The sequence below is a fragment of the Protobothrops mucrosquamatus genome, unplaced genomic scaffold, assembly GCF_001527695.2.
Source record: "Protobothrops mucrosquamatus isolate PMUCROS unplaced genomic scaffold, P.Mucros_1.0 scaffold56, whole genome shotgun sequence".
In the NCBI taxonomy this organism is placed as follows: domain Eukaryota; kingdom Metazoa; phylum Chordata; class Lepidosauria; order Squamata; family Viperidae; genus Protobothrops; species Protobothrops mucrosquamatus.
In genome coordinates, this window is record NW_015386436.1 from 612015 (window position 1) to 633604 (window position 21590).

The 21590-nt window shown below is 40.8% G+C and overlaps 1 protein-coding gene across 1 annotated transcript in view; it reads right to left on the reverse strand.

Moving 5' to 3' along the window:
• Positions 1 to 902: 902 nt before the first annotated feature.
• Positions 903 to 21590, reverse strand: part of ITGA11 (integrin subunit alpha 11) — a 53837-nt gene continuing 33149 nt past the window's right edge. Inside the window, exons 18-30 of the mRNA XM_015811924.1 lie at positions 20805 to 20915; positions 20062 to 20147; positions 19510 to 19717; positions 15607 to 15705; positions 12635 to 12711; positions 9966 to 10055; positions 9729 to 9819; positions 9525 to 9638; positions 7580 to 7666; positions 7206 to 7316; positions 6246 to 6341; positions 3081 to 3194; positions 903 to 1226 (exon numbers count right to left, since the gene is read on the reverse strand). Of these exons, the coding sequence (XP_015667410.1) occupies positions 1155 to 1226; positions 3081 to 3194; positions 6246 to 6341; positions 7206 to 7316; positions 7580 to 7666; positions 9525 to 9638; positions 9729 to 9819; positions 9966 to 10055; positions 12635 to 12711; positions 15607 to 15705; positions 19510 to 19717; positions 20062 to 20147; positions 20805 to 20915 (1356 nt within the window). The 3' untranslated portion in view covers positions 903 to 1154. The remainder of the gene's footprint in view (positions 1227 to 3080; positions 3195 to 6245; positions 6342 to 7205; positions 7317 to 7579; positions 7667 to 9524; positions 9639 to 9728; positions 9820 to 9965; positions 10056 to 12634; positions 12712 to 15606; positions 15706 to 19509; positions 19718 to 20061; positions 20148 to 20804; positions 20916 to 21590) is intronic.

A 21590-nucleotide genomic window follows, 5' to 3' on the forward strand; every position in this document is an offset into this window, starting at 1 on the left:
GAAGAAAAATAGTCAATTAAACCCTTTCCAATATACAGAAGTATATACATATACTACATTTTTCCTCACTTGTTGATTTTGGAAATTGCACAACTTGGAGAAAATTCTTCAAACTGGTTTTCTTTTCTTAAAGTCACCTTAAAAATAAGAAAGTTAAACATTTTCTAAATAAGTATATACAGCTGAGGATTGAAGATTTGCATTAAGGTGCTTATAATTATGGGTATTTGTTCAGTGCATATAAAAAGATCTCCACAAAAAAGCTGGTGGGTTGTTGGCTGGATCCTCTTTGTGAGCACTTCTGTGCTCCTGGCTTTGAGAAGGAACAAGATTCTGTGCGCAGAAGCAGCATCCAGTACATTGTATCATCGGCCTGGGCCTTCCAAACCCATCAGGCGCCTGGTTTTACCGCTACCCTTGCAAATATAATCTGGTAACGTGATTACTGATCACCTCTACCCATTTTCTTTGCTCTTCAGATACCTGCTACTTATGCCCCTCCGCAAATTAATCTCCACTTAGTTCTAGTGATCCCAGTTTGTGCTCAGAAGGTGTGCAGATCTCATTTGAAACATCAACTTTTGTCCAGCAAGATTTGTAAGTCTCTTAAGTAATCCGGAATAAAACATTTTATTATAGCAACTTGATTTGTTTTTAGGGAAGTGCACTGCAGATGCCTGACCGGTTTGTGCTTGACAGCTTGAATGAAGGAAAGTGAAAGCTCAAGTATTTGTGTGAATCTAGACTTTCCACTCCTTTTTATTTCAGGAGCAAAGTTTCCCCAATGGAAGTGCAGACTGAAAAGCGCATCATCCCAAACAATCTTGCGCGTGCAGTAAAGGATTGGAGTCTTCTGGCATCTTTTCCCTCAGTCTTGTGGCCAAAGTAGATCATTTTAAAGAGAAAGCTGCTTCTTGTGGATCTACTCTCTCCCTGTCCTTATTGTATAGTTCCAGTGTCTTAGGCAGAAGGAAACAAAACCAGTTTGAAGTCCCTGCTGGTGGAGGCCTCTCCTTTGCAGGGTGACACTTAGCAGCTGGGTGGCTTTCAGGTAACTGGGAAACTGGTCAATGCAAAAGGAAGCTGGCTATACGGCAAAGTAAACTTGTTTGTGAGAAAAAAGACCAGCTGATATGCTCAGGACAATGGAAGCCTTAGTCCAAATCTTTGGTAGTCTGATCCTGGCTTGCATCTCTCTTGTGGGTAGCGCTTTGAAAAAAACCAAGCTAAAGAGATATAAGACAAACCAGAAAATCCTCTGTAAATTTAATGCATTGACTGAATTTGCCAACTCTGAAACGACTGAGACTGCTTTTTTCAATTGTTTAACAAACAAATCATTGACTGAAGGGCAGAAAATTTAACTGTAATTTACCTATTAAGACATATAGGCTATGTTAATACTTTTCACTTTTGCTTAAAAAATAGCATGAAGAATTTAAAACATTTAAAGATTAAGAAATAAGAAAAAAAAGCAAAAAACATCATCTGATTTTTTACCAGGTATACTATATATAAAACCTCCATCAAGGGGAAAAAAACCAACCATAATTATAGAAAGACCATAAGCAAGAACTGCTTTTGCTTTTTGTGCTGTTTAGAATGAGGGAGAAATTAGTTTACAAAGATCTTCATATTAGGGGTCAAAAAAGTCAAGATGGCAACTTTGTGACTCATACACAAATTCAGGGTTTTGCATGGTTGCAGTTGCCCTCGTGGCTTTCTGAGAATCGCAGGGCTGAAAGGAATCTTGGAGGTTTTCCTCCAAGTCTCTGCGGAGGACAGAATCCCGAGACCGTCCCAAACAAATGGCTATTCGACCTTTGTGGAAAAGCTTTCGTACGCAGCACCCAGGCTTCCAGGAGGGAAGCTGCTGAAGGGTTCTCCCTTTGAGTTGGTCTCTCTCTTTATAGAGCTTCCACCCATTGGTCTTCGTCCTGCCTTTGGGTGCTACGGAAAACAAATCTATTCTTCCTTTTCTGTGACAGCTGTTAAAAGATTGGAAGACTGCTATTCTGCCTCCCGCCGCCTTCTCTGCTTTAGGCTAAAATATCCAGGTCCTTTAAAAAGTTTTCATGGGATTTAGTCTCCAAATTTCTCACCCTCTTTGTTGCTCTTCTCTGCAGTCTGATTCCTCAGCAACTGGCCATAGTGTTTCTCGTGAGGTCAGGCCAGCCCAGCATAGACTGCTACTATCACTTCCTCTGATGTCATTACCCTGTTGATGCAACCCAACACTGCCATACAGGGAGTCCTCAACTTACGACCACAATTGAGCCCAAACTTCCTTCTGCTGAGACATTTGTTAAGTGAGTTTTGACCTGTTTTATAACATTTCTTGCCATAGTTGTTAAGTGAGTCACTGCAGTTAAGTTAATAACAAGGTTGTTAAATCATGAATCTGGCTTCCACATTGACTTGGCTTGTCAGGAGGTGGAAAAGGGGGTCACGTGAGCCCGGGGCACGGCGACCACCATAACTATGGGTCAGTTGCCAAGCGTTTGAATTTTGATCCTGTGGCTGTGCCATGCCACGATGGTCGTAAAATTGAAATTGAAAAATGGCCATGAGTCACTTGTTGCAGTGCTGTTGTAACTTTGAACGGTCACTACGTGAACTGTTGTAAGTCGGGGACTGCCTGTTCTTCCCTGGTTATTCCTACCTAAGAAAAGAACCAGCTAGTTTTTTGCTACAATGAAAAATTTGTGTTTATGAGTTAACTGGTAATATAGATTAATGCACAAAAATAGAAACCTGATCTGTGTTGTCATGAAAAGAATTTTCAGAAAAATTTCTACTTAAGAGATGTGAAATTGCCATCTGACTGTATTGCTAAGGGTGTCCGGTATAACTTAACGCATGTAATGCCAAGATAACTGCATGTGGGCAAGGGGAATCCAGCGTTACAAAATGCATGATGGTTTTGAGTTCTTTTGGGCTCCACTGCTCTTCACTGTGGTTGCATGGAAAATTTTGGCCCCAAGTGGGCAGCTTGCCTAAAGTGGCAGAAGTGCTCCTGATGATGAGCTAATAATCCTAATGCATCCATGCCTACCCTGTGTGGCTGCAGGTAGGCTTACCTTCCAGAGGGCCAGCACTAGCAATGCCAGCAGCAGGAAACCACCTAACGTGCTCCCAATTATAATCCAGATGGGGATGTGGGACTCCTCGACCTTGGAGATCTCAAATGCAATCTACAAGGGGAAAAAGAATAGCGAGACGTCACATGGAACTCTTCCAGTGTCAACTGTTTTGGAAGGCGCAGGAGGTCAAATAGGATTTGCAGGGAGTTCTATCTAGAAGGTGAGTTCTCATATGGTGAGACTGCAGAAACAAGGCAGCTTCTTTTGTTGGTGGCTGCTGAGCCACAACTGCTCAGAAGAGGGTGCTCCTGCTCCATCTGAGGTTTGTAAACAATGAAGAAGTATTTCAGTGCTGCAATGGAAATAGGTAACTGTTCCAGCGATTTCGGTCTACAAAGACCTGGAAAAATTAGGGTTTATTAACTTCTTGGAAGGTCACGAGAGACGGAATAACTTTTGTGTCAGGGGCAAACTGCCTTAGTGCCTATTTCTGTGCTTCTTCCCACTTCAGCAGGCATTCTATTCTCCCAGTTTTGGCAAGCAAAATATACTGGAATAGGTGGTCTCTAAGATACCTAAGCCCCAAATAAACAAGTTGGAGGGCAAGACTAGGTCCTCAGTCACCCATACTGGAATTCCCATGGGTTTGTTCTTTCTGCTGAAACCACTGACCCAGACTTGCCCATTCAGGAAGGAGTGAAACAACCACAAATGATGTCTCTTACTTCCAACCCTCACAGGAGGACAAGAAGGACCTTGGCTGACAATACCAAAGGCCACTGAAAGATCCAGCAGCACAAGGATAGCTGTACTCCCGCCTTCCCTCCATGTTCCACCATAACTCATCAGTCAGAGCCAGAATTGCAGACTGCATCCTTCTTTAGGCCTAAATCCTAAGTGCCAAGGATCCAGACAATCTACTCCTTCCAGAGCCTCTGTAGTTGTGTGAGGGGATATCAGGAGAATGTGGAAAGTTACAAAAATAGTATTTCAGTCCTGGGGCAGTAGAAAGCAGAAATTGAAAAAGAAATTCAGACAACTCCATCTTGATTGAGTTAGGTATAGGTTGAAGGCTGTGTGAGATAGACTTTCAAGATTTTAATCCAATATTAAATACTTCATTAAACTACTTAGCAAGACTACCAGCAACTCGTGCTTTCTGATTTTATCTTGGAGGACTGACAACTTGCTGCTCAATGTTCTTCCCAAAAGAAAAGTTGGATATAAATTGGTAATTGCTGGATTGTCTTTTAAGATTGTTGGTACATCTCCCTTCCTCAATAATGCATTACTCAAATCCAGTCCTTGTCCCTTCTTGATCCCTTGGAAGGAATAGGAATCAAGGTCACAAGTGGTGGAACTTATGCCCAAAAGAACTTTGCTTCCTCAAGATCCTAAAGCTCAGTTAAGGTTGCTAGATATCTCTTGCTGATCCAGCTTTCAGCTTGAAACAAGTATGAATGACTTAATCTATGAGATTACTGGCCAGATGTTTACACACTACTGTTACTGGATGTTCCAATCTACCATTACCTAACAGGGCCTGGGTTGTTATGAATAATGAAGCTGGCTGACAGCCCCCTGCAGATGTCATAAGGGTGGAGTTGCGCTTCAACGCCCTTATCACTAGAGAGTAGACTTGAATTCATATGCCTCAGATTCAACCTCATTTCCCACCAGCATCACTCTGGGTATCTCTGTTTGCTTCATTTTCAACTCCTCAGAAAAGCAAAGATCCCCTGAGATCAATGGAGGAGTAAAGGTTACTCAGGCAATCCTATCAAACATCCAGGTCACTTCCACTGGCCAGAGATTGTTTGGAAATTTCCAGATTGTTTGGAAATTTCTAAAGTGATAATCAGAAACCCTCCAGTTCTATCTGGTGCCTGCAGATACCATCTTAATCAGCCACCAGCCTTTCTGAGTGGCTCGATAGCTCTGGTTAAATCCATCATCAAGAATAAGTGCCTGGTCCACGGAAAGGTCATTCCCAAACAATATCACATCTCTTCTGTTTTGGGGAAAGGTGTTGCAGTTTTGATCAGGCCAGTGATGATCTGGGAGAAGCCCATGATTGTCATGATGGCCATTAATATCTAAACTGCCTCCGACACCAGAAAGGGAGATTAAAACATATGCAATACAAAGTCCCACTTTGTTTCTGTACATTCACTAGTTTAGCAATCTTTCAAAATTTAAAAAATGTAATTTCCTTCAAAACCACTATTTTCCCTCAAATAATTCTTATTACTAAAATGAGATGCTCCTCAACATTAGAACACAGTTTGGCTGGCAACACATGGTCCTCCAGAGGTTTTGAACTTCCACACCAATGACACATAGACATTACTGTGGAAGATAAAGTTCAAACCACACCCACGGGGGATATGCAGCTGACGAATGGCTGAAATATTCATCAGTTTTATTCTACTTCTTCATGCAGATTGTAATAATACTGCAATCCCTGCCATACTTTATGAAGTTTATATCCAGCTTTTTGGGAATCAGATCTTTTCAAAAAAGTTTACAAAGTAACACTGTTATTCCACTTTAATTTTCTTTCTCATTAATAATGACAAGATTGTTATTATTAATAATAGAAAGACTTATAAGTCTCACTTTGTTAAGGAATTCCTTGGCTGCTGTTACTAATGCCAGAATGACAGCTGAAGCTAACTTTCTCCAAAGGGAATGAAGTTAGAACTGAAGGCATATTAAAAGCTACATCTTCAATAGCAAGATGAGTTATGAGTTAGAGAAGAGATGGCCAGTGGAGAGAGGAGTATGTAGACTGGTCAGGCGTGTCCACAAGAGGGTCGAATAATCCAGCCACAATCCTGTTGTCAAAGTCCCACCCCTTTTGTATACATATTGTGGCACATGTAAAAAAGAGGCAGGTTTTTGATTGCATGGTTTTGGCTGCGGTCTTGACTTTTTTGTCTCTTCCTCTCTGGGTGGCTTGGAAAGACATACTGTATTTTTTAAACCATTAGTGGCAATCTAAGGTCAGGATCAGAAGAAATGTGAAAGCTACAGAGCCCACAGTTCCTATCATTACAAAGTTGAGCTCCAGCTTCCATTAGCATCTTACTATGGCCTCCAAAGAGTCAAGCTGACTGGTGCGTGAGCAGGTGAGAAGAGGACCGTGATCTTCGGGCTTACCTGGCGACTAGGATCCTCTTCTCTGAAGACAAAGGCACTACGAAACCCTCTCTGCAAGGCAGCATTGAAGATGAATCTCAAGGTCTTGAATTTCAGCTGGACAGATATGAGAGAATCAGTGGCTCAGTTCACACATAATGCTAAGCCGTGCTTGATTTTAACTATAGCTGGTGGAAGAAACTATAAATATTAAGTTCACACAATATACAAAACACTGTTTAGAGCCATGTATGGACATGTCCTAGTACGGACAGAGGTCACCTAGTTTAGTCAGAATTGATTTGCTGTAATTAATTATTGCCTACAGAGGTTAGAATGCTCTCTTGGATCAACGCATTGACACATTCGGAAGAATTCTGTCTCCTGACACAGGAGGACGGCACAAAATAGCCTGTCTTCTCTTCATAATGCCTTCCTAGTCTCTCAATGTGGTTTGATGTGCCCTTGGTTATAGAGGGACTGTTGCTTGGCAGGTGGGAAAAGTCAGGGGTATGGGGTATCTTGCGATTGGGGGAATACACGAAGTCTGCGAAATGGGACATAACTGGTGAGACTTTTCAGTTCCATGAAGGATTCCAGCTACTTTCTTGCCAATTTCAATACTGCTTCCATTTTTACTCTAATAGTTAATTTTTTTAGCGGTAGAGAATCACACACTTCTTTCTTTGAAATATAATCTCATTTTAAATTTCCTTGATGTTATGTTCATCTTAAATCCCAGCTGCTCCTGGTTGGACCAAATTCTCTCTCTGCAGTAGCCTGCAACTAATGTGAACTCTAGAAGCTCTTGTTCCCCAGCTGGACTAAGAATGCTTGCTTCGGGATAACTATTATTACCACTGAAAGACAAGTTAGTGCGGAAGGTAAAAATCTGACCATCACGGCCTGGAAGAGCAGGACCTAATGCCAATTACTTGTGTTGGCTGCTAGCAAAGATGGCAATTTGCATCTTGTCCATACCACTCTTAGGGTCCTCATCCACAAATTTCCATATAAGAGAAAGCTGACTTCTTCATTGGCAGCCAGATTCACACTGCAGTCGATTGAAATCACATCAGAATTACTGTAATTCTGGAACAAAAAGACAAGTGAGGTTTGGTGGAATGCAAGACATTGAGCCATTTCCCCCCTTTAACCCGGAAGTTCTTTGACTGATGGAATTTCCTTCAAAATGGCTGCATGAACTTGTTTTGAGCATCTATCTGAGGCCACCTACACGAGGCTGCTGGGTGAGGTCATCTGACAATTTGTTGTGCAGCCTGACACAGCACCGTTGTGCTCAGGAAGTGGCCAAAGAACTTTCACCACGATGCTGTGATACTGAAAGGACTCACCAGCTGGGGATGACGGCCTAAATCCTCATCCGAGGGTGTCCTTCGATAGTCTGTGTCATTGCCTCCAATATTGCACATCATACCATTCTATAACAGAGAGAGGGTCTGGAATCATTAATCAAATAAACAGATGCTCTCGTTTATTTTGAGGTCTGGACCAACTCCATGACTTTAAGGAGGCAGACATGCCATCCATAATCACTCACAAAAAATGCGATTACACGCTTTACCATCCACTGTTAAATACTCCTTTGACCACGAAAGCTCTTGGGTCTCTTCTCTTGGGGTCTTTCATCTGCCCATCTTGTACAAAGGGCCTCTTTTAGTTTCAAATAGCAATTGGGAGGAGAAAAGTCAAGAAAACCTAACTCACGAAAAGGTGAGCCATTAGACAGTTTTCTTTAATATTTCATTGCTTCCTTCTAGTGCCTGTTTGAATCTTGTCTGACAGCTCCTGGAATTATAGCCTTCCACATTGCATGTTTCATTGTTTTTCTTTATTTTTTCCCTCAATTTTCAGATCATTATTGATTTTTGAAGTAGTTCCCATCACTTTGGGGAAGAACTGTTCCAAATTGTTCCAAAACACAAAACAAGAAAAACTGTCTTTACATTACAAGGAAGATTTTGAATTTCCAAATTGATAAGATTTTGTTCAACAATAGAAAAATAGGCACAATTACCCAGAACAGAGAAGCTAGAAACAAGGCCAACAGCAAAGCACATCCACCAACCAAAAAGAGGGATTTTCAAGCAACAAACTCATGGAACAAATGACTGACACTATTGTGGTATGGAATACATGTTCCATGTATGCGCTCATGCCCAAAGAACACCCAAACTATACATGCATTAGATGCAAATTATGTGAACTACTACAGGAAAAGGTTAGGAACTTAGAGGCAACTCTAGCCAAACCCCAATGTAAGAAAGAAAGCTCCACCCAAACCGAACCAAATAATGAACAAATAACTCCCAGAGGATTTGACCCTACTGATAAACCCTTGGAGGAGGAAGACAAATGGAGGTATGTCACACACAGAAGGAAACACAATACTTAAAGAAAGAAGCAGCATACAACTACCGGTAACAAACCCCTTCTGCCCAATCCTACCCAACCAGAAGCAGCCCCATTAAAACTGAGCAATCAATTTCTCCCCTTAGATGGAAACATGCAGACCCACAACCTCCCCCTCAAAGAAAACATGCGGACACCTAGCAAAGAAACAACTACAAATATCCCTAAAAAAGCCACATCAACAAACACACCTGAGATAAACAGAAAAGCAACCCAGACTGCAGCCCCCCAAAAGAAAGGAGAGTGTTGGTAATAGGAGACTCTATCCTCAAAGCAACAGAATCATCCATCTGCACACCAGACATACAATCCAGGGAGGTATGTTGTCTCCCTGGAGCAAAAATCAGAGATGTGGCTGAGAACCTAACCAAAATAATTAGGCCTACAGATTACTACCCCTTCCTTCTCCTTCACATTGGGACGAACGACACAACAAACAACCTGAGTACAATAGTGAGGGATTACAAACAACTAGGCAATAAAGTTAAGAAGCTAGGAGTGCAAGTAGTGTTCTCATCAGTACTCCCAACGAAAGGCCAACACCCATCGAGGAGAAAAAAGAATTCTAGAAATAAACCACTGATTACTTAATTAACTTAATGTTTGAATGTGTTTACTACATGGAATGATAAAATGAACCATCATACTAAATATACACAAAAAACTAAACTGAACCACAAAACTTTAGCAGGAGGGCAGCCTATTACTAAGGAGACAAGGACATGTGTCCACCTGAGAAGAAAAATTGTCATCTTCATTCATTAGCTAGGTAGATGATGTGCTTTCTCTTGAGGTGTCTGATTGATCATTCAAGCTTATATCTTGAGGTTTTCTAATACCAAAATAATAAGTAGGAACTGTGGATACCTCTGGTCCATGGAAGCCTGTTAGCTGCAGAAGGCGATTCCCTCCTCGTGTGGCCACTGGGACTGTGATTTTGATAACTATCCCATCTACAGGGAAGAGGCCCAGATTTTGTAGCTGAAGGGAAAAAAAGTAGCATGTGACCCTCTTCTGCAAGAAGCCATCTCCCATTCCCAATATATTGCTTAGAACAAAAAATGAATTTACCTTAAAAGTGCAATTAAATGGTGGGCCGATTCTATCGTATGTCTGTAGAGAATTGTTGGGTTCGATCTCATAATAGTTCTGGCTGGAACCCCTGAAGAGCAGCAAAAAAACCGAGAACCCAATCAAAATAAAAACTGTTCCCACTGTTCAGAAGGTCTGAACACGCAGAACACATCATCATTTTCAGAATGATGAATTATGGCAATGCAAAACTCACTCAGTACATATCCAGAATACCTGGTGAAAAGGAGATCAGTTTCATATTTCAGCTGAAACTTGAGGAGAGCAGAATTGTCCTCTTTCGTGCTTTCTTGTTCTTCACTGTCACTAGAATGTAAAAATGGAACCAGAGATCCATTTAGGGGCCATCCCATAAAAAGGTACAACGTTGATTGGCCATAAAGTGATAGCTACATCTCTTAGGGAAAACACTGACTTCTTACAGCAGCGGCCCCCAACCTTTTGAGTACCAGGGACCAGTTCCACGGAGAGAGGTTTTTCCGTGGACTGGGTGGGAGCGTAGTTTTGTGTGCTGCCTGCATCCCACGGATGGAGCTTCGCTTGTTTCTGGCATGCTGCAGACCAGTGCTGGTCCACGGACCGGGGGTTGGGGATCCCTGCCTTACTGGGGATCTCGCTGACTTTTACTATGAGCTGTTAGACTCACAGACAGACACCCATCAACCCATTCAGCTCAGTTTTTCCTTTGTGCACTTAATGCATATATTTGCTCTGGTCTCCTTCTCTAGGGTAGCAATTTCTGTCAATTGAAGTCTTGGTGATTTTGGCAGGAGACAGAGTATTCCTTTGCCAATGCTCTACTGGCTTAATAGGCGCATTACAGACATGTCAAAGCTGATCTTTGCTTCATATGAGTCAACATTCCTAGCTGAAGCAGGGAGAAAAATGTGTTTTTTTCCACCACTGGCTGGAATTATGGATTTGATACTATCCTGGGATCTTTTCCATCTCTGCAATTTGCTTGACTTGCTATTTTTTCAGCAAATGCAGCTAGGGAGTTGCAACTTCAACACACCAACTTTTCTTCTTATTAGGAAAGAGAGACAAATTTAGAAGTAAAAGCATGCTCATGGTGAGAGTGACATAAAAATTGCATTTAGTTTAAAAACTAATCTGCAGCTTCTGGGGACATTATTAACACATGTTTTCTTGGCAACAGTATGGAGGTGGTTTGCCATTGCCTCTTCCAGCTTCAGTTATGCTGTGTGAAAAAGAAATAATGTCTAGAATCTGAGAAAAAATTGGAAACAGATCGGCCGAAACTGGATATAAATATTCACTTTCTTTTAGCTGCGATGGGAAAACTCCTTTTCAGCCTTATGTTTCCCTTCTCTTGTGTGTTTTTATTCCTGAAAGGCAGAATAAAAATAAAGGATAACTACTCTCCAAGTTGGAAAAATTGCTCAGTGTTGTGAATCCCTGTTGGTTAAGAATATAATTAGAATGAAGCTCAGGGGTTATCAAATCCAATCCTTAGTTCCATGGTTTGTTTCACTGGTAGCAACAGTTTGCATATATTATTGTGCTGCTTTCAAAGTATAACCAGGCATTTTGTATATCATTGGTTGAGTAGTTTCCCCAGATAAGTTTGGGTCTGGGAGTGGGAGATGGTTACAAACAGCTGTTTGCCTGCTGTCACACACTTCCAGGAAGAGTCTACATTAATTCCCTTTAGGTGAACGGCAAGGCTAATACTGCTCTTGCCTGAGCTTGTAAACTGAGTGAACTTTTTAAGAACCAAAACTCTGTTTCATAATAGTGCCATCCCAAGCAATGCATTTGGGTTTGAAATAGTATTTATTGCCAGCAAATCCATCTAATGTGAAAACATTTCCAAAGGCAAAATCAAGCCTGTGGGAGCTGCCCAGGAGTCAGCACAACATCATTGTTCTGTAGTGGAATTGGACAAACTCCCCATTCCCAGGAGAAATTTTAACTTCCGAGCATCTCAGAAAGTAATTTATATATCCAATTTCTTTTTTTTCTAATGTTATTTTTATTGTTATAAAATGAAATATAAAGGAATTCTGGATGCACAAAATTTCCTTTGTATTTCAATATCCAGTTTTCACATTCAATATGGACAAAGAATTGTAGTCTACTAGACATGGTACGCACATTTGAATCATAGCAGGAATAGTAGAATGAAGATGTTGAATTTTGAGAACACCATGATTTTAAGTCTGTGTCACTCCTTTTCAGAGATCCGATGTTCCATCCCTTTGCAGGTATACCAGACTTGCAGAGTCACACATAAGAACAGAAAAAGCAGGGAATTTCCCCAAAGGTGCTTTTTCAAGCGGCAACTGGACTGTCTTTGTTTTTCCTTGAAGACATTTTGCTTCTCATCCAAGAAGCTTCTTTAGTTCTGACTGAATGATGGACAATGGAAGGATTTGCAAGGAATATAAATCTCTTCTAATTCTGCCACAGTAGAATTCCTCCTTCAGAAGTGAAACTTTTAAGATTTTAATACCCACAATTTTCTAATTACTTTGCAGTACTTTCTTTTTAACTAGCCCTTGAGATGAAACTTTGGCATTCTTGGATGTATATGCTGAACTGGTGTTTGCAGGGGTCTAATGATGCCCAGCCCAGATCAAAATTCCAGACAGAAGAGGGCATGTGGCCTATTGCCCTCCCACACTTTTGACACCCGTGTTTCCAATTAGTATTTTCATGGCAAAAAAAAAAAAGAAAATCACCTGAGGAGGAAGCATGGTTGACAGCAGTCTTGCAACAGAAGGGGGAAACCAGAAACAGTTACAAAAGTGAAGCCAGAGGGAGAAATCCAGTTTGGGGGTGGTGGAGGAACAGGGGTGGGTGAGAGAAAAAAGACAAATGATCAGGATTGGGTGATAGAAGAAGTAAAAAAAAATACCAACCTGCTGGCATTCAAAAATATCTCCAGGTTTTGGAGGAAAATTGACTTTTTGAACTCAAAATCCAAGCGAAAAGCAACCTGTAGAGATCAGAACAGATTTAGGACATTAAAATGTATTTCTGCCAGTATTCCCTTATACTATCCATTATACTACTGCTTTATAATACCTTCATAAGGCCACACTTGGAATTCTGCATCAATTTTGATCACCACAATATAAAAAAGATGTTGAGACTCTAAAAAGAGTGCAGAGAAGAGCAACAAAGATGATTAGGGGACTGGAGGCTAAAACATATGAAGAACGATTGCAGGAACTGGGTATGTCTACTCTAGTGAAAAGAAGGACAGGGTGATATGATAGTGGTGTTCCATTATTGGAGGGGCTGCCATAAAGAAGAGGGGGACAACCTATTTTCGAAAGCACCAGAAGGCAAAACAAGAAGCAGTGGATGGAAATTGAATAAAGCAACCTAGAACTAAGGAGAAATTTCCTGACAATAAGAACAATCAACCAGTAGAACAACTTGCCTTCAGAAGTTGTGGGTGCTCCATCACTGGAGGCTTTTGAGAAGGGACTGGGCAGCCATTTGTCTAAAATAGTATAGGGTCTTCTGCTTGAGCAGGGGGTTGGACTAGTGGACCTCCAAGGTCCCTTCCAATTCTTATTCTGTTACTCTGTTATTATTCTCTGGTGAGCCATCTAATGTCCCAGGCTGGTAGGCCATGTGATTGTTTTTACTCTGTTTCTTAGTAGACTTACTTTGCGGTAAGTCTAACATTTGGGGGAAGGGAAGAAGAGTATAACGTAATTGCAAAAAGGGTTAATATAAGGATTCCTAGCCTGTTATTGGGATGAATAATGCAAAGTTCTACCAATTTGATATAGCAACTAAAGGTCTCCAAAAGTGCATGACGACCTCCAAGGCTGATCTTTCTTTCAGAAGGAACTTCAAGGAACCTATGGGTGAGCAGGAATGTCTGCAGGGATTGGTTAGTTGCATTTTCTGAACTTTTCTTTGATTCGTTAACAAATGCACTCATTTAGAATCTGTGGTTGTTTTTTTTATCATAAACCTGTTTCTCATGTTTTGCAATTCAGTCAAGATTGGCTTGTTGCAATTCACAGTGTGTGTGTCAAAAAGTCAGGATGGTGACAATGAATGTGTGAGCTAAGCCCCGCCCCTTTTTAATGGCACCATACAGCTGACGATGGGGGGATTTTGCTGGCCTTGGCATAGTTTACAGTTCCCCACCCTTGCCAAAGCAAAGACATTCTGCCCTCCCAAGCTGCTCCACTTCAGTTCCAGTTTCTTTTTTTTTTTGCAAATTGGAATTAAAAAGAAACAAAAACCCATCACAATGGGGCTAGTTGGAGAGGAGTTCTCTTCAGATTCCATCTCCCAGATATCTGTGGGGCTTGTTTTGGAGCCAACCCAATGGACCCAGCCCTTCCCTCCATTTACTCATGCCCTCCAGCAGGGCTGAGAGGGGGTTAGGTGGACGTGTATAAAACCAAAATAGATGGTACATCTATTTTCATTAGGATCTAGTCCCAACTTCAAGAGAAGCAAGGATCAATTAACCCACAGCCAGCAGTTCTCACGAAATAGCAGATGAGATGTTGTGTGTTAATATAACCCTAAGCAAACATGACTCTGTTTAGGGTTATATACCTGTGCTGCTGGGGTAATAGTGGATAACTAGTTTACTAGTTAATTAATCATTCAAAAAATTCCAATTAAAAAAAACTGCTTGATTAGGGGGGAAACCTTTAGCTTTGTCTTCTAGCTTTTAACTGGCTGCCCAAAGACCTTTTAAGATGCCAGACCATCTTAATGCAGCTGAAACCTCTTGGCCAACCTATTATTTTCTTATTTGGCAACATAGACTTGGAAAAGCTAATATTATTCATGGTTCTGGAATTCTTAACAAACTCTTCTGGCTTGGAAAGCAACTGCAATTACGTGGTGTTGAATTTGTGTTCAGCAGCATTACTCAGTCAATGTCTGGAGAGAGTCAGCCTTTAATTTCAGGCTCTAGAGTTATCTTTGGTCACGCAGATACATATCATGTAGTTTTTCCTAGCATACGAACTCTTGGCCAAGCTTCCATGTAATATAATGGATATTTATAAAGGCATCTATCTCAATGAGTTTTAGTCATTGAGTTTTTTGGTCCTGGCTTACGAGCAGAGATCTAACAGGATGCCACGAACCTATGTTGATCTGACACATCCTTTTTCTGAGCAGGACAAATGGAAAGAAGACAAGTTTTTCAGTAAAGCAACAAGGGTTTCTCAGCTACTCAACAAATTATCCAGTCTTGTATTTGTAAGTGAAAATGTGAAAAATAATACTCGGGAGAAAAGGGAATGTATTTTTACGTGGAGACACGTAAGAGGTAGATTCTAGTATGAGCCCACTTGAATCAGTATTTGCCTGCTGATAATTTTTACTGACAATTCTTGGGATTCTCATAAAACTTTATGTTATTCCTGTCAACCTATTCTCATCCAGGGTCCACTACAGAAAGAATATCATGGCAAGATGGAAACCAACTTTAATTCTCCTATCAGCTGTAAAAGATGCAGCTGCAAATGGCTATTTTGCCCTCCTGCTAGAGAAAATGCTGTTTCCACTGATAGCTGTCCAATGAGCTGAAAGACAGCACATATATCATCCATCAGCAAGAGGACCAAAACCATCAACTGCTGTTCCTTGCAAGGAAAAAAATCAGCTTGGCCTAAGATGGATATAAATCCCACTTTTTCTGACTATGAAATACTGGCCTCTTTTGTCTCTCTCTTTCTTTGCCTTATCTCTAGAATGTGTGCCAAATTTTAATTGATGTGAGCTGTCCTGGGAAGCAGCAACAGTGTAAAAAGCAGGAGTCTTTAAAAATGCAGAAAAGGAATGACTTATTCAACCAATCCCTCGGCAGATGGGCATGTTTCATTTAGGACTCTCTAGTTACCTTTGCTTTGGCCCGGAAGAAGGGGTAGCTGACATTGCAAACTCTGCTGTTTGAATGTTTCTCCTCAAACAGGCATTCTATATTAATGTCTGGGTCATCCTGAAATGAAAGAGAAAGGATGCAAATTGCAAGTTATAGCTCATTCTGTAAATTTACACACAACTACAATAATAGAACAGTAGAGTCTATATACTTACTCAAGGCACAAATGACCAGATTCAAAATAGCATAATAGCACATTGTGGGATGACCAAGCTCTCTTGAGAATAATATAATGTTGGGAAAGGGAAAAGGGGATTGATCAGCAGCGAGATGGATGAATTACAGCAATGATGGATACACCATTGGAAGACCAAAGGATCCAATTATGCCATAGAAGAGCGTGCACAGCACATCCACTGACTTCAGAACTTCAGGTGGCCCCTGAGACCCTTGGGTGCTGCCTATGCAACCCATCCAAAAATCACTGCCAACCTGAAAGATTAATGTGGCAGAAATGGGAAATTATCCATAACATGAGGAGCAGTCACAGTAAGCAAAGTCTCGTTTAAACCTTGATTCCCACTGCCATCTTTGGCACCCGTGATTCTTGATGGCAATACAGAAAGGGTTTGCTATAGATTTCTTCTAGAATGTTCTCTCAGCATTCCAATCTCAGCTGCATTCTCAGAACTTTCTAGTAGTCCAGCACAACTTTCCTAAGATGGACAAGGACCCCTACTGACCTCACAGACACATCTATGTGGTTTCCATGGTGTCAACATGGAACTGGTTTGTTTTCTTCCAGAATGTTTTTCAGTTTTTTCAATTTAGTTTAGAGCCTTAATATTTCCCAGAAATGTCCTGCCCAGGTTTCACCCTGATTTTTGAGATTGACTAAATTTTCTCTTGCAGGGACTCTTTTTTTAAAATTTACTCTGTAGTCATCTTGATTCGGGAATGAAAAAGTCCATCTGATCTAGAACTTGATCCTTCTCTGGAATGTTGTAGCCCTCTAATTCCCCACAACTCCCAAAATGTTATACTGCAGAATTATAGGAGATTCCTTTTTTAAAAAAATACGAAACATACCTACTCTTATCACTAGACAAAGAAGTCCTTTAATTCTTGCTTTGATAGTTCTTCTCCTAATATTTTTCTTTCAGGGTAATCCATCAGAAGACAGAGAAGTTTTTACACTATTTTGTGGGTAGTTGTTCCTGCAATTTTCCACTGGCAAGCTTTAAAAACCAACAAAAGGAATTCTTCATGCTGCATAGATTAGTAAGGCCTCGACAGCAAGGTCAGCATCTTTACTACTAAAGACGGATGGAAGGTCGAGGCTGTCCAAAACATACAACGAAGTGCTCACATATGCTGACAGCACATTTATACATTTCTGAGAGGAGGAGGAGGAGGAGGGGGAGGTTTCGGGGGCCCAGCCAGGATATAAATGCCAGGATCACGAAGCGGCTGCATGAGAGATGATCTCTTCTAAATAGCTGCATGTGGTAATGTCATCAGAACATGTTTTCCATAGCCGGGCAGAGCGCCCATTACACACACTCACTGGTGGGTTTTTTTGCCATGAATTCAGTGAGACCGGGAAGACATGAATCTATTGATTATCTATTATCTATTGATAATTCTTAGGTTCTTACTGGGCTTTTCTTCGTTGAGGGAGATCCCACTAAGAGTCTTTGCTAATGGAATTCCCAGGCATAATATACTGATTCACACAGCTGGATCTGCATTAGGGCAATGGCGCCCTAAGCAAAATCTTAAAAGGAATTCCAGTGAAACCTGAAGATGCAGGTGGGATGTGCATTTGGTTGTGATGGAGGCCAACTGGTGAAGTCTCATGTAGCCTCTTATGAGAGATTCACAGGTTTGCCTCATTCCACTGCAGCTACGTTTGGGGCAACAGACATTTTAGCATTCCAACATGAGGATATTTCAGAAGAGAGACTGCCAAGAGGATTGGACTGCATTTACTGGCTACTGGTTAACTGGCCTGCCATTTAGCTCCCCTGGAAGAGAAGCAGATTTTGCAATAGGAAAACTGCCTCCCTTATAGCTCAGACTTGCAGGATTCAGGATGACAAAGTTGCTGATGTGGATGCTACCATATGAAAATGATAAATCAGAGACATTTTTAAATAAAGCCTTTTCAGGCATTGGCTTACTTTGAAGCTTCCTATCATTAAAGCTTCATTTTTTCCTCCCAAGTGCTTAACAGATGCTTGGCAAACCCATCTAGCTTTAACGAGAGCAATTCTTAGTGTATTGGCTATACAGTTAAACCCATCAGAGTCTCTGCTTTTTTTCTCTGGGGTAAAATGACCTCTTGCTGACACTTTGCCATTAACTCAAATATACTGCAGAGAGAGAAAGGAGGAGCATGAGGAAAAAGCTGAAGGCCAGAAGTAAATTCTGTAGAAGATGAGATTGTTATTCACTGGAGGATTTTGGAGCTGAAGACCCTATTAGATCAGATATCTCTTTTTTGGGGGTAGTCAACTGCTAGCTACTGTATGTATTTTTCTCAAGTCACCTGATGGATGGATGGATGGATGGAAGGAAGGAAGGAAGGAAGGAAGGAAGGAAGGAAGGAAGGAAGGAAGGAAGGAAGGAAGGAAGGGAAGAACAATCACAAATGGGTATAGGTTCATACTTAATAGTTCACACATCATATAAAATCAAGATCTGCTTGTCTATGATTTACCAAATAAGACACAATTGGCCAGGTTTGTATGACTATAACCAGAATTACTATATAAAAATCATAAAAACATTGTATTAAGTTGTCTCTGTGTCATTTGTCACAACAAATTGTGGGTAAATCACTGTTCTTTTCCAGTTTAATGCTGCAGAGAAGACTACTGAAATTCTAACTTGCCCAAAAGCCCATCAACAAAATCTGAATTTAAATCTAAATTCTCTCAAGCAATGTCATCTCTCTTTCCTGTGGAATTTCTGCTGTTCATATCTCATGTGAGTTAGAGAACAAAAGGAACAATTTTTGAGAGTCTCAGAGCCTTCAAATGTAAAGAGAGATGGGAAATAGAAGCTGCTGTGGTTTTTATTTGTCCCATTTTGTTCAGTTAATGTATTTGAAAGCACAACTCTCTCTGGCACAAAAATGCCGGAAATACTTCTGCAGGGTGTTTGCCTTCTAAAAATCAAAACAATAAAAGGACAAATGTGGAGAAAAGCAAGATTTTACTTGTAGGCAGGAAAAAACAAAGGTATGAATACAGATTAGGTGAAACATGGCTCAAAAACAGAAACACTGAGAGGGACCTTGGAGTCCTTGTGGATGGTCACTTAAATATGAGCTAGGACTCTACGGCAGCAGCCAAAAAAGCTAATACAGAGTTATCCTATGGCAGCCAATAAATGTTATCAATAAATAAATGTTATAAACAAACAAGCAAATAAATAAATCATTAAATAAATAAATAAATAAATAAATAAAGGCATTTGAAATTGCGCTGGGCAATTTCATGGCAAGCAGCACACAACAAATTTTGGGTGGCCAGGAGCTGCGATGGATGGATAGATGCAGCGAAGTGAGATAGATGGCTTCTGTATATAAATCTGATAAATAAACGAATAAAATAAAAAAGTGGCTAAACCAGTATGGGTGTCGGGGACAGGAGAGATGCTTGAATGCTTATTCTTAGATCCGCAGACCACCTCATCCAATTCAAACTTGGGGAGAATTTGAAAAAAACATTACATCTATTTTAAAGTACACCATATAGTTTTTGAACATTTTCCAACTCAAAAGAATAAAGAATTCTGCTCCTAATTTTCAACTAACAAGTCAGTGGTGGCTTCAGGGGCCGCCAGAAAGACATTTTTTATCCCAAGAAGTATCAGCCTTCTCTCCTGCAAGAACGTATTTAGGGAATGCCTTACCTTCTTAATCAAGCTTGCGAATTGCAGGTTTCTTGAGAAGGAAATGTTTAGAATGGTGTTATATGCATTTTCTCCTCTGTTCTCCAGCAGGGCTTCTACTGCTACCCTCCTCCTGGCACTCTCTATGACAAAAATGGAGGTATCAAAAGACAGCGTGTAGGCGGAGCAATCCGAGTGAGATTTTCTCAGGACCCGTCTGCAATATTCCCTATGAAAAGAGCAAATGTTATGGCAGCAGCCAGAGAGCAGGGTCGGCAAGAGCATTAAGGACATTCGTATGAGTTCACATAGACTGCAATCAAAAGATGGGGGGGGGCAGGCTAGGCCTATTATCAGCTGATGGTACAATGGTGCTGGCAGCAGTGGGAGTGAAGATATGACCTCCACAGAGAACGATCCTGCCCTTTCAGGACAAAGGAAAAGAAAGAGATTCACCAGTTCAGGGTGACTTCCCTTCCACAAAGTTCTCAAAAGTGAACCACGCAATCTTATTTCCTAGATCCCTCCTACTTGCTGGCCTTACTTTAGGCTCACTCCAGAAGATCTACTCACATTGCAGTGGGGACATCTGTTTTAGCATCGAGAACCAAATTAGGGATGCAGTGCTCGTCTTCGTTGCATCCGTTCCAGAATGGTACCTATTGGATAGAGGAGAAGGGTTGGATTCTTTAAGTTAGGCATCCTCTACCTCTACCTCTATCTGTTGCCGAAACTGATTTCTGAGGCCAGGAAACCATTTAGTTGCTTCAGATGTCTGCTCTTGGGCTGGAATTGAAGAGCCAGAAAATTCTAGAACAACGTGCACCCTCCTTCAAGAATTCATAAATCCTTGCAAAATTGTACAATGGTACAGGCATGTCATGTTATAAAGTGGACTGGATTTAAAGACTGGGCTATTTGCTTTCTGCAGATTTGGTTGTTTGTATTAAAATTATATAGTTTTGTTCCATGACGTGTAGAAACATGTGAAACAAGGGGACTCTAGCCTCATTTAGTGCATATTGTTCTGTTATTTATTAATTTCATACAGATTTTAAACTACAGTGTGACTATTCCACCAAAAAGACTCTTTGGACTCTCCTCTCTGTTCTTTCTGACTCTGTAGCTCCTGGCTCTCTTCCCTTCCCGACTCTTTCGTCTCAGACTACTGTTCTTTATTCTGTGCTGAAAGAGGCTTTGGGCCTGGGTGATGGGGGAAGGGAGCCAAAGCAATAAATAAGCTGAACATTTCTTGCAATGGTTCCTAAATTTAATCCTCTGTAACCCTCACTCCAGAATCAGAAGATGTTACGCACAGCAACTTTCAGTGAAGTTGGCCACCCATCATCCATCACTGGTCCAGTCTCAGGACTATTTAGGGCATAATCGACAGAGAAAGTCACCGGCTTCACATAATCAGCTGTATCCTGAAAGAGTAAAAAAAAAAACAGGTAATCATAATTATCCTTCAGCTGAGTGTATTCAACATAATTAATCTGGTTAGAGAACTAACTTTTGGGTTTTCATAGTGCATTGCACATAAACTGTCCATATGAGCAGGATTTGTCTTATTTTGTTTCTTTATTCATTTGTTTTATACAATTAAAATTACAAAGCTCTGGATGGTTTGTTACTTTTGTCTTTATGCTAATTATACAAACGCTCAAGCTTTCCTATGACAAGTTTAAAATATGACTTTACAGTAAAATAATAACAAAAATGCATTTATAATCAAACTCAAAAATGAAAGTCGGAAACTAATAGAAACATCATTAAATACTTAAAAACTCCAATTGTAAACAGATAATTGGTCTCAGACCACAATACTCTGGACAACCGGAACAATTGGGCAGAATTGGTTCTTTCCGCAGGCTGCCATGTGGGCCTGGAGGTACAGTGGCCAGTGCATATCTTAATCAGCTAATAGCCATGCTGGTGCTGTGGTTAGAATGCAGCATTACCGGCTCATTCTGCTGACTGCCAACTGACAGCAGTTCAGCAGTTCAATCCTCACCAGTTTAAGGTTGATTCAGCCTTCCATCCTTTTGAGGTCAGTAAAACGAGGACCCAGATGGCTGTGGGCAAGATGTGAACCGCTTAGA